The sequence below is a fragment of the Erpetoichthys calabaricus genome, chromosome 17 (assembly GCF_900747795.2).
Source record: "Erpetoichthys calabaricus chromosome 17, fErpCal1.3, whole genome shotgun sequence".
In the NCBI taxonomy this organism is placed as follows: Eukaryota; Metazoa; Chordata; class Cladistia; order Polypteriformes; family Polypteridae; genus Erpetoichthys; species Erpetoichthys calabaricus.
In genome coordinates, this window is record NC_041410.2 from 29,880,880 (window position 1) to 29,893,404 (window position 12,525).

Below are 12,525 nucleotides of genomic sequence, written 5' to 3' on the forward strand. Positions count from 1 at the left end.
AGGTTCCATCTCCCATAATCCTGAACTATGCTAGATTACGTTAGATCTTTATTGTCACATACACTGCAAGGGCACGTGGCCAATCATGGTGGTGTCATACACAAATTTGATGATGCTGTTGCGCTCATTCTGTGCTACACAGTCATAGGTGAATAGTCTGTATAGCAGTGGACTGAGGTAGCAGTCTTAGAAGTCAAACACTCAGCCACAGATGGTGAAACTCAGACTAAGGTCTGTGATCTTCAGCACCAGGATGGTGGGTACAGTAGTGCAAAAAGTAGAGCCGTAGTTGAAGAACAGCATCTTGACAAAGGTTTCTTTTCTTTCCTGATGTCCTGGAACAGTGTGTAGGGTGAGGGAGATCATCCATATATTTGTTGTGTTGGTAGGCAAACTGTTAAGGATCCAGGGCAGCAGGGATGTTGAGGGTAATGTGGATCATGTCCAATTTGAGAATGGTGCATTTAATTCACAGGTGATGTCATTGTTACTTCATTCACCCTTGTTATCTTATTTAACCTTTTGATGGTGTTTACCTTAAAGAGTTACAAATAAATTTACTCAACTGATGCATTAAATATAACATCTTCAAAATGTCTCTTTCTTCCCCATTAGGTGATGGAAATTCCTCCAAAAAGAAGCGATCCTACACGAGCCATCCTCATCAACAACTGGCACGTGTCCAGGCCTGGTAAAGAGGCCATCACAGTGATCTTGCATGGTGCCACCAATCTGCCACCCCTGAGTGATGGTGCTGTGCCACAACCCTTCGCCACTGTGTAAGTGTGAATGCATTCTTGTTATTAACTGTGGAGGAGTGATGAGCTTCCTCTTTGTCTTCTGTAAGTTTCACAAGTGGTGGTTGTCCTGTTATGCTTTGGTTCTCAGAGGCGTTCAGGAACATATTCCAGCCCGAGTCTCACAGTAGGCCTTATTAATATGATCACAGAGAAAACATGGGCAGCATTTGTAGAGCCCTTGGTGAGGGATTCCCCACAATAACACACCTTCAAATGTCATATATTGCATGTCTAGTCAGCCATATCTGAACATGTGCTATGATGCAGTGGCTAAGGCATTGGACTTTAAAACTTTTCAAGTGCTGAAAAAGCCCATGTTTGTTCCTGCAATACAGACACTTACAGCAGCAATCTACTATCTAGCACAATCTTCTACCCCACTTTGAGCCTAATGATTATAAATCTATCCAATCAGACTTAGATAAATAGATTTTAAAAGAAAAAAGTATGATTCATGGTTGGCTGATATGGGTGGGCCACGACCAAAGCAGATGTCTGATGGGTCATTTTTATGAGACTGTAAATTTAATATTACCATGCAGCAAAGGAGAGAAAGTCCACATGAATATTTATTCAAATCGAGGGCCCTGTGGTGCAGCAAATTGAAAAAAGAGAGAGAAACAAAAGATGCAGCTTTGATTAAAAAAAAAAAAAACTAAAAGTGACATTTTCAAAAAAATAAACTGGAATAATAATTTGAACCAACACTTTGAATAAGCTGTAAATACTGCAATGGAGGCTAATCAGGTCAGGAAAAGGCCAAAGCAATGTGTGGTCCAATTCTGTGGCATCCCATAACACCAACGTAGATGGGAATAACAATGTGAAGGAAGACAAGGCCACTGCAGGAAATAAGACGCACCTAACAATGCCAATGTCAATGAACCGTGTTTGTTTGTTTTTTTTTTTTTTTTATTTGGTGCCAATAAGAAAACCCAAGCTGCTCAGTTATATATTACCTTTATCCATCCATCCATCCATCCTTTATCCAACCCGCTATATCCTAACTACAGGGTCACGGGGGTCTGCTGGAGCCAATCCCAGCCAACACATTGCGCAAGGCAGAAAACAAACCCCGGGCAGGGTGCCAGCCCACCGCCGTATATTACCTTTATGCCGTCAAATATTCAATGTTCGTTACCTGTGCTATCAGAAGAAAGCTGATTTCCCATAGATGTGTTGTAACACTTCACAGTTTGTTTATTACATTCATTGCAATAATGAGCAAAAAAAAGTTAGAAACCATTGATCCAATTGAAAGTTTTGGAATGTTTTTTTCTATTTCAATCCCTACGCCAAGTTTACTATTAACATACAGTATGCGATGATGATAATGAAAGTAAACTTGTGTGCCTAGTGAGGGTGATGAGGTGAGCTGAGGGGTGCCTGTATTGCTTTTAATCCGGCCTTGCCCCAGACAAGAAGACAGAGTACCAAGAGAGAAGATTTTATGTTTAATTCATGCATTATATATTAACTTAAGTTTCTAAATGTGCCCAAAACAGATGCTAAGCAAAATGAGTGTGACAAAATAAGGCCAATACAACCTGAATGGATAGCAGCTGTTCCTGTAGAAGTCTAGGTTTCCAGTTTTCCCAGATAACCAGGTGGCTCCTGGTTTTAGTAAACTGACTTGTCTCTAATCCAGCATGGACTTTGGATGGTTGCACTGGTAGAGACAGAAAGACTCTTGAGTTTCTCTATTAGTCTGGATTTATGGCGGTCTTGATCTTCCTTGATGAGTCTCTTTGACCAATTGAACATTATAGTTGTGGGGGCTGGCTCCCCTGCCATGTTTAGACCTCATGCCTTTTGACCAATTCAATATAGGTATGTGAATCTTCAGCTTCTTTTCATTGTAGCCCTTGTACTAAGTCAGACTTGTTTTTTGTCCTTGTGTATCTTCAATTTTCATTTAGGCGTTCCTAATTCCTAGTTTATGTTGGTTCTGATCTGGTATTTTCTGAGTAGAGGAGGTTTGTCTTCATAAATACATGATCACTACATTAAGAAAGCAAATCACAAAATGCTCATGTCACTCCTTAAGGTAAATGTCAAAAGAGAGGGGCGCCCTGGGATATGGACATAACTTCAGTGTTCATGGAGGATGTCTGTAGCTCATAGATTTACTATAACATAATAGTGATAATTTCACTCTCTGTGTCTGAGGTGGAAATATGCTCCCTCCTTTCATCTCCTTGTGATGATGAGCTGTATTAAAGTGCACCGCAGTGGAGAGCATGGCTTTAGTCTAAACATAACATTAAAGGGTAGACTGAAACGTCTACTGACTGACTTTTCAATTCAATGAAATGAATGCAACATCTTTCTCCACACCAGACCCTCAACTTTTCCATAAAATGCATCAATAATTAAGTAAATAAATAATGGATATCTGCTGCTATCCTGACAAAGAGTTTAGGAGGCTGGCTTTTGTCTTAGTCTAACTGCAGGTATAACTGTATAGTAGTAGTATCTTGTTCTCTGTTGCGTTTAATGCTAGCACCCTCTAATCATTCTTGTATCTATTATAACTTGCTTTGTAAGTCACCTTAGAAAAAAGCATCAGCTGAATAAATGATAACAATAAATAAATTATATATCTTTCCTTTTTTTAACCAAGAATTCAATTTTCCTGTCTGTTGTTAGAGTAACATTACCCATACAATTCCAGAAATGTGCGGCATGTGATGCCATTGACACAACCATTTAATGACATTCTTGGATCGTCCAAGATTTGGATACCTTGAGTGTTTAAGTGAGATTCATTCTGTAACTCTCTAACTACTTTGCATTTCAGGAACTTTGATTTTCGATTTAGCGATTTTGGTTTGGTGAAATATTTAATCGGTTTCCTTGTAGTAACGTTTGTTCAGACTCGACCATATTTTGTCTCCCAGTCCTTTTACTGGCTCTTGTTTTAGTTGCAACACCCGGCTCCAAACTCATTTGACTCTTCTGCATCACACCATTGTACATCCAGACTTTAGGCTGCCATGTACTGCTGCCACCTGGTGACTCCACCGGTAGCTGCATCCCTGAATTCATACAGTCTTAAAGAATTTTGATTCAAAGTCTGAATTGAACTGAACAAAGCTTTGATTCACTCTGAGGATCAAAACTTCTCTTTTGCAAATAACCACTTATAGATATCAGTAAGAGCCGCCTGGTACAATATTCCTCTTGTGCAGGGATGGCAAAAAGATGCAAATTTAATGAGTCACTTTCTTTCCTGCATAGCAGAACTCCTTAGGGTGCTCTGTTACTGAGAAGTTAATTTGAGCCGACGTCTGCTACCTTGTTAAAGCAGTTGATATGAGTCCTGGTGGCAAACACAGATGGAAATAAAAGGCCAAGTTTACTTGTGTTTGCTTGTGTTTGTGTTGAGCTTCTATGCAGTTTCACCCTTTGTCACCAGCACTGGCAGCTAATTGTTTCTGATGACTTATACCAACTAACAGGACAATCAAGGCTTCTAAGGCTGATTGGTTAAGAAAATCAAAAGAAAGAAGCACTGGGCTGGCTGGGAGTGGACACTCAGTGACAAGGATGTCATTCATATTTGGAACGACGCTACTAATTAGAAAGCTTATCTCATTCCTCCACCTCTGCTGCGTCTAACTTCTTCTCAAGAACACTTCATATTTGTGAAATGTCAAGGACCTGCACACTCTGTACATAAGACAAACACTGTAACAGACAACCAAAAAGTCAGTCAGTCATTATCCAACCCTCTATATACTAACACAGGGTCACGGGGGTCTGCTGGAGCCAATCCCAGCCAGCACAGGGCATAAGGCAGAAACAAACCCCGGGCAGGGCGCCAACCTACTGCAGACAACCAAAAAGTGAAAAGTTAATAACAAGGTCATACGAAAAAACAATTTCTTCTCAGGATTAATAAAATATACCAAAATACATACATTCGGAAACACTGAAAAATACAGCAGTGTGTGCTAGTGTGAATGTGTCACCCAAGCAGATATTCAAATAATCAAGTAATAACCTCTGAAATGCTTTCTAAGGCCACTGTTCTTGTATTAACTTTCTCCTACCTGCTGCCTAATTGTGTAACAGCATTATCTTGTCTGTAATTCTAATGCTGTAATTTCATTCATGCTAAGACAACGATTAACAAGTCAATCATCTTCTAGCTTGGTAAAGTGGATGTTCAGAAAAGTAATCAGTCAAAATGTAAAATGTAGTAGACATTATGAAAATTCAGCAGTAGCTACATGCTGATGACACACAGCTATCTATCTATCATCTATCTATCTATCTATCTATCTATCTATCTATCTATCTATCTATCTATCTATCTATCTATCTATCTATCTATCTATCTATCTATCTATCTATCTATCTATCTATCTATCTATCTATCTATCTATCTATCTATCTATCTATCTATCTATCTATCTATCTATCTATGTTAGATAGCTGTGACCCTCTATGAGATAAAAAAATACACTAAAGCCCCCAGTTGCTTCTTATTGTATAGTATATCCAGCTATAGTGAAATCAGAAAGTATTCAGACCCCTTCACTTTCTACACACTTTATTGTGTTGCAAATTTCATTTTAAATGAAAAAATGGCCATTTTTGCCCATCAGTCAACATAATGACATAGTTTTTAGAAAGGTTTGCAAATTTATTAAAATTCAAACCATAAATCTCTCCTTCAAAGAAGTATTCTGATCCTTTGCTTTGGCACTCCAAATTGTGCTCTTGTGAATCCTCCTGCTTGGTTTGATTATATGAGATTGTGTCTAGAACTTGATTAGACTCCTCTTGTTGCAAACTGAACTGATTGGACATTGTTTAGAAAGGCACACTTGCACCTGTGTATTTAAGGTACCACAATTTACAACACATGTCCAGAAAAAAAAATCAAAGAACTCTCTGTAGACCTCCATGATTAAACTGTGATGATATATAGATCAGACCAAGGGTATAAAAACATTTCTAAAGCTCTGAGTGTTACTAGGAGCATAGTGGCCTCAAGATCTGTGAAATGCAAATGAGTTTGGAATCAATAGGACTCTTCCTGGAGTTGGTCTTCTGGCCAAACTGAGTCACCGGGCAAGAAGGGCTTTGATCAGGAAACAACAACAACATTTATTTATATAGCACATATTTATACAGATAATGCAGCTCAAAGTTCTTTACATGATGAAGAAAGAGGAAAAAGACAAAATAAATAGGAATTAAAATAAGGGAACACTAATTAACATAGAATAAAAGTAAGGTCCGATGTCCAGGGAGGACAGAAAAAACAAAAAAACTCCAGATGGCTGGAGAAAAAAAATAATAAGGAAAATAATAATAATAAGGAAAGTGACCAAGAGAGCAATGGTTATTCTTAAAGAGCTTCAGAAGTCCTCAGCTGAGATTGGAGAAACTGTTAGAAGGATGACCATCTCAGCAGCACACCATTTGCAGTAGTAGTTAAGTAGTTAAGGCTTTGGACTTCAAACCCTTAGGTTGTGGTTTCAAATCCTGCCACTGACACTGTGTGACCTTAAGGAAGTCACTTGTCCTGCCTGTGCTCCAATTGGAAAACCAAAAGAAATGTACCCTATTGTATCACAAATGTTGTAAGTTGCCTTGGATAAATACGTCCACCAAATTAAATAAATGTAAATTTATGAGGTGTTTATGGTAGACAAAAGACTCTCAATTAAAAGGCATATCTTGGAATTTCAGAGGATAAGGAAAAAGATTCTTAAAACTCCAAGCACAACTCATCACCTGCCTAATGTGGTAGTTACTCACCAGCAGGGACTGAGAGACAGTGCAGAATTGAGGGAAGGATGAATGCAGAACAATACAGAAGGTCCTTGAAGAAAACCTGCTAGAGAGTTTATGCAACCTCAGGCTGGAGTGACAGTTAACCTTTCAGCAGAACAATGACCCAATGCATACAGCAAAGACAACACTGGGGTGGCTTCAGGACACGTCTCTGACTATCCTTGAGTGGTCCAATCAAAGACCAGACTTAAGTCCCATATAGCATTTGTAGGTGTTTATAGACGCTACCCATCCATTTTAATGGAGCCTGAAAGGATCTGCCAGGAAGTGTGGGATAAACTGCTGAAATCCATGGGTGTACAAAGTTTATAGGGACTTACCCAAGAAGGCATGAAACTGGAATTGCTACCAATGGGGCTTCTACAAAGTGCTGAATTAAAGGTCTGTATACTTCTGTGAATGAGAGACTTCAGTTTTTCAAATAAATTTGCAAAACATGTTTTCAATTTTGGGCGGCACGGTGGCGCAGTGGTAGCGCTGCTGCCTCGCAATTAGGATACCCGGGTTCGCTTCCCCTGGTCCTCCCTGCGTAGAGTTTGCATGTTCTCCCCGTGTCTACGTGGGTTTCCTCTGGGCACTCCGGTTTCCTCCCACAGTCCAAAGACATGCAGGTTAGGTGGATTGGCGATTCTAAATTGGCCCTAGAGTGTGCTTGGTATGTGTGTCCTGCGGTGGGTTGGCACCCTGCCTGGGATTGGTTCCTGCCTTGTGCCCTGCGTTGGCTGGGGTTGGCTCCAGCAGACCCCCGTGACCCTGTGTTAGGATTCAGCAGGTTGGAAAATGAATGGATGGATGGATGGATGTTTTCAATTTGTCATTGTGGATAATGGAGCGTAGATTGTTGGTCAGTAATGTCAAATTTACCCATTTAATATTAAATCTACAACTTAGCAAAGTGTGTACAAAGAGAAGTAGTCTGAATACTTTCTGAATTCATTGTATATCATATTAAACAAGAATAGACCAGAGTCATAAAAAAGGTTTGAGGCAGCCACCCGTAAATTATTTCCTGGCTGCAAAAATAGGAATAATTGCTGTACAGATGTGTACAGATTGGAGTCCAGAACAGAACTGACTTTGTGAAATAAAGATGGTGGCTTTAGAGACTAGCAGAGGAAATTAATCATCAATGGGCCCGGAACCGGAAGTGGCATCGTTTGTGGGGGCGGGACCGGGAGTGACCTCATCATTGGGGGCGGAACGGAAATAACGTCATCAGGGTCAGGCAGGATTTCCCGTAAGTGGTCTGCAGAGAAGTGAGATAAAGAGTTAGTGCACTCTGCCATCCCCTGGTTGGCATGGAATTACTCTCATTCAGGCATTTAATTGCTGCCCGTGGGTGACAACAGATTTTTGTGGATGACACAGTGGCATGTGCAAAATAGGTTAAATGGTGAGGAGTAATGAGTGAAATGATTTGCGTGAAACTAAATTCAAAGAAAAACTTGTAAAAAAAAAAAATCATTAAACAAAATGTGTTTCTCTTCAATTGAAATGTGTGTTATTGACGCAAAATCAAAGATGTTTAGATCTGTTTGGAAGTATCTACATGCATTACTTACACACTTGTCTGCCTGTCTTTTAGTATTTAAATAAAGATCTGTAGTGAAAATCTTGTCGATTACAATCCTAAAGATGCATAGGAGACAGAAAAAAGAACTTGATGCTCCACCACACTTGCAGACTGCACATTCTCAACCTCTTCTGGAGGAATCAAGACACAGGAATGGGCAGTTGCTAGGTAACTAGAACAGAGGAAGGCTTCTTGTGGAGTGAGATTTTCCGGTAGAGGAAGCACAGTAATGTGCATGATAGGGCATTTTGGTGTGTCTTCATGTGGACAATATGCAGCATGTCACATTTTTAAAAAACCACTACGAGAGTCGTAAATCAAATTTATTTCACAGGTGTGCCACAGATTACATGCTTTACACAGCTACAGAAAATAACACAGGTAAACAGCAAAGGGTTTAGGTAGAAATAATCCTTGTTTTCCACTTGAGAAAACCATTAAAACCTCCAAAAATCTGTTTAGTGATTTACATATTTCACAATTTCTGTATGCGCATTGGTGGCTCCTAATTTGGTATGTGAGTGAGTAGGCAAGGCTCTAGGATTTGTCCAGGGTTGGTTCCTTTATTGCACCCTGAGCTTTGGTTCTCTACAACTCTGAATTGGATTAAAAGGGCTTCAGAATGCTATGTTATTATACAGCTTATATGATGCATATTGTAAATTTTTGATTTCCTCTTCTGAAAATGTTCTCAATTTCTATTTTCTTCCAGAAGTAGCTGACTACTGCTTGTAAAGCATGCATTGTATTTGCCATAAAGACCATACAATGTGTCTGTCTTGTCTGTTGCTAACTGAGAAGCCAATAGCTGACTTTCTTCACAGCTCCTCATCTCTGATTGGAGTTCATAAATGAGAAGAGCTCCATATACTAAGTGCGCATTTCTGTGGACTACCACAGTGACTTTCCCTTTGAGATAAAACTTACACGTTTAGCTTTGTGATGCCAAGTAATAATGCTTATTTGTCTCTTCCTCCTCTGCAGCAGCAGCGGCTCAGATGAAAAGCAGAAGAAGAGCGCCCAAGGGGTCACACATGCCACCCTGCAGCCTACGCATTCGCCATCGTGGGAGGAGAAGGTGACGGTGGAGGTGGATGATGAGCTTGTTAAAGATGAAGGTGGGCTTCCCGAGGGGGGCAGCGTTCGCTGGCACAGGGTTCAGCAGATCTGATCAAATCATTTGCCCTCATTTACTGCATAGCCCGCTGTGTCTCCCTCACAGGCAGAAGTAAGGTGCCCTGGAAGCATGGCTCTTTAGGAGGAGGCGTCACCCACATTGCTAGGTGCCGCTGTGAGAGAGTCAGGTTTATCTCAGGCAGTCTATTAATTTGTCTGCTCAACTGCACGTGAGCTGCAGAGTTCATTAGGCAGCAATGGCCGTGGTAAAACAAGCAAAGTGCATTAGTGTGGCTAACAAGAAAGCACCAGTGTTAGGAGATAAGTATCCCTCGTAATTACCTACTGAAGGCAGCAATAAAAAGCTCTTGTGTCCCTGTCAGGCTCGCATCATTATCTCCATCTGTTTGCTTTATCTTCACGCTTCCCTCCCCAGGTGTCTTGTCATGCTAGTCACTTTCAGGTGTCATCCAGAGTGCAGATCTTTGATGGTAACTGCTTTCTAAATTATGGGACTCTTACACTTGGGTCTGACCTGCCTGCATTCGATTGGCACTTTTAATTATTAAGGTGACATCCACATTGCAGTTAATTATCACCAATCTACAAATTTTCTTTCTGAAAAGGGTGAAATTACAATAAAAAATGTCACTGAATGTTTCATGTAAACTTCACTTATCCATTATTTGACAAAGCAAACACTTTTAAAAACAAATAATGTGTGGATAAAACACAGGTCATCTGTTGTATTTTGCTGCAGCCCTTCCAGGTCATGTTGTCTTAACCTCACCAGTCAGGATTTACGACATCCAGTGCAGTGCTGCATAAATATTTACAGTATTCTGAAATAAGAGTCTAATGAGTGCAATAATTGGGTCTGTGGTGTGTTACTAGAGCTAAACTGATGTGCCTCAACCTTAAGAAAAACTGATTAAATGTACAAAAAAAAATTGAGAAACAATACATTGAGAAATGAAAGCATTGCACTTCAGATTGGAGCCTTTGTTGGTATCGATGGCTCAGTTGTGCTGCTGGGTGAGAGGGGCAGGTGAAATTATGAAGAGATGAATTCAAATTAAGACACTGAGATGTCAACACATCACTCTTTGGTAACATCCACATTACTATGTTTTCATTTAAAAATGTCATTTTTATACTAAAATGATCTCTGTCCATACTAGCGTTTGCACATTATTTGCAAAAGTATCTCCATTCATACTAAAATAACTGAAAATACATACAGTATGGCATATGAGTATTTGCCCACACAGAGCATACAAGCATTGGTGGAAAAATCCCTGAAGAGATGGTAGTGCCGTCAGCCATAGGATTTATCACATATAAATCATTTGCCTTTTGCACATGTATGCAACATTAACTGTACAAAACACAATTTAGATCTATACAGTGTGGACGCTAGGTGGTGCTTTAACCCAACAAACAGATACGCAGGACACTAGGTAAAAGCACTAAGCAGATTTTTAATTGACTTTCTTCCTTCTTACAGTGCTCTCCAAGCACCACAGCCACAATAAACAATTGTCTTTCTCCTCCACACCTCCCAGCAAGCTTTGTTCACCTCCACCCAACTCTGGCTTGTTTGCTGGGTTCACATCAGTCCTTTAAATGGTCCTTGACCCGGATGGAAATGGAGAATTCCAGGTCTTTGATCAGCCCGTAAGTACTTTGGGGGTTCCATCTTCATGACTTCCCAATACTTCCGGGCTATAAGGGAAGCATGACTCCCCAGGGACTTTCACAGAACCCCCTGGCAGCACCCACAGCACCCAAAAGGGCTTAGAATCCGAACTCCAAGGCCCAGGATGCCCTGTGGGGAATCCGGGCACTGCTACACTCTAGGGGAGCTGCCATCTAGCATTTTGGGGGAGGCAGTGTCCTAAAGTAGTTGCCTTCCCCCATCCTTCCATCTTTGGGCATCCCGGCCGTCCATCACAACAGGTAAGAACACAACTAGTACAACTCTTCTATGCATGCTACCTGACTGCCCGACTGTACGGTGCCCGCAACAACAACAACCTCTCCCTGAATGTCGGACATAACAAAGGAGGTCATTGTTGACTTCAGAAGGAACAAAGGCAGTCACGCTCCACTCCACATCCATAACTCTCCTGTTGCAGACAGTTAGCAGCTTCAGGTTCCTTCGTGTCCACATCACTGTCTGCCTTTTGGTAGTCTGTCAACACCACTCGTATACCAAAAAAGACTCAGGAAAGGCTTTTTGCCTCAGGAGGCTAAAGGGCTTTGGGGTGAGACCAAAAACACTACTGAACTTCCTGACCAGATGCATCATGGTGTAGTTCGGTAATGTCACTTACCAGGATTGCAAACTCATTCCAACAGACTGTCCATACAGATTCTAAAATAATGGAACTGACCTTCCACAGCGTCATTCCATCTACTTAACTAAATGTCTGAGGAGAGCTGACATCCATCATCTTTGATGGCAGCCATTAAGCTCATCCCCTGTTTTTAATTCAGCCTTCTCAGAAGTACTACTGGAGCCTCACCACTCAGGGACAGCTTCTTCCACCAAAGTCAAAAGGTCACTGAACTCCCAGTAACCTGATCCTACCTGCCCTGCAATGTATTCTGTACCCACCTGCTGGTTTATGTACACTTGTACTGTATGTTACTTTTTATTTCACACTTACTTGCTTAATTTGACTTCTGCTACTCTCCTTTATTCACAGTATTTATTTATACAGCGCTCCAGCTGTGGTACAAGAATTTCACCATGATCTTGCAGTGTATGTCAGAATAAAGATCTCTAATATGGTTTTCTTCTGTGAAGGGTGACCGATCAGGGAATGAGATGTTGTAATGAGCAGGATCCAATCAGGGAAAGGGCGCATAATAAGAGCTCAATTAGAATCTGTGTTTTTAAAAGACTACGTTGTCAGCCATCCACACTGCAATACTGAGGCTGAATATTCAAAAGTATACAACTCTGGAGAAAGTTTTCAGAGGTCCCCATTTTAGGGAGTTAAAAATGCTGGGGTAGTGTGGACAAAAGGTGAAAACATAGAAAAATGTTTGTGTTTTTAAACACAAACATAGTAGTGTGGAACTTAGGCCAAAGTCTAATTGGTCCATTAAATTGGCCTCTGATGTTTTCCTAGAGCTAATCTAATGTGCCTCAACCTAAACAGGAGGAGAAAAGGGAGAAACAATGCATTGAAATGTGAATGAATTGCACTTCGAGGT

At 40.7% G+C, this 12,525-nt stretch overlaps 1 protein-coding gene across 2 annotated transcripts in view; it reads left to right on the forward strand.

Moving 5' to 3' along the window:
• The window catches only part of ccdc33 (coiled-coil domain containing 33), a 309,934-nt gene that overhangs the window by 107,475 nt on the left and 189,934 nt on the right, over positions 1–12,525 (forward strand). For both annotated transcript variants that reach the window (XM_051920613.1, XM_051920615.1), the window contains exons 7-8: positions 616–779; positions 9,169–9,302. In XM_051920613.1, the coding sequence (XP_051776573.1) occupies positions 616–779; positions 9,169–9,302 (298 nt within the window). The remainder of the gene's footprint in view (positions 1–615; positions 780–9,168; positions 9,303–12,525) is intronic.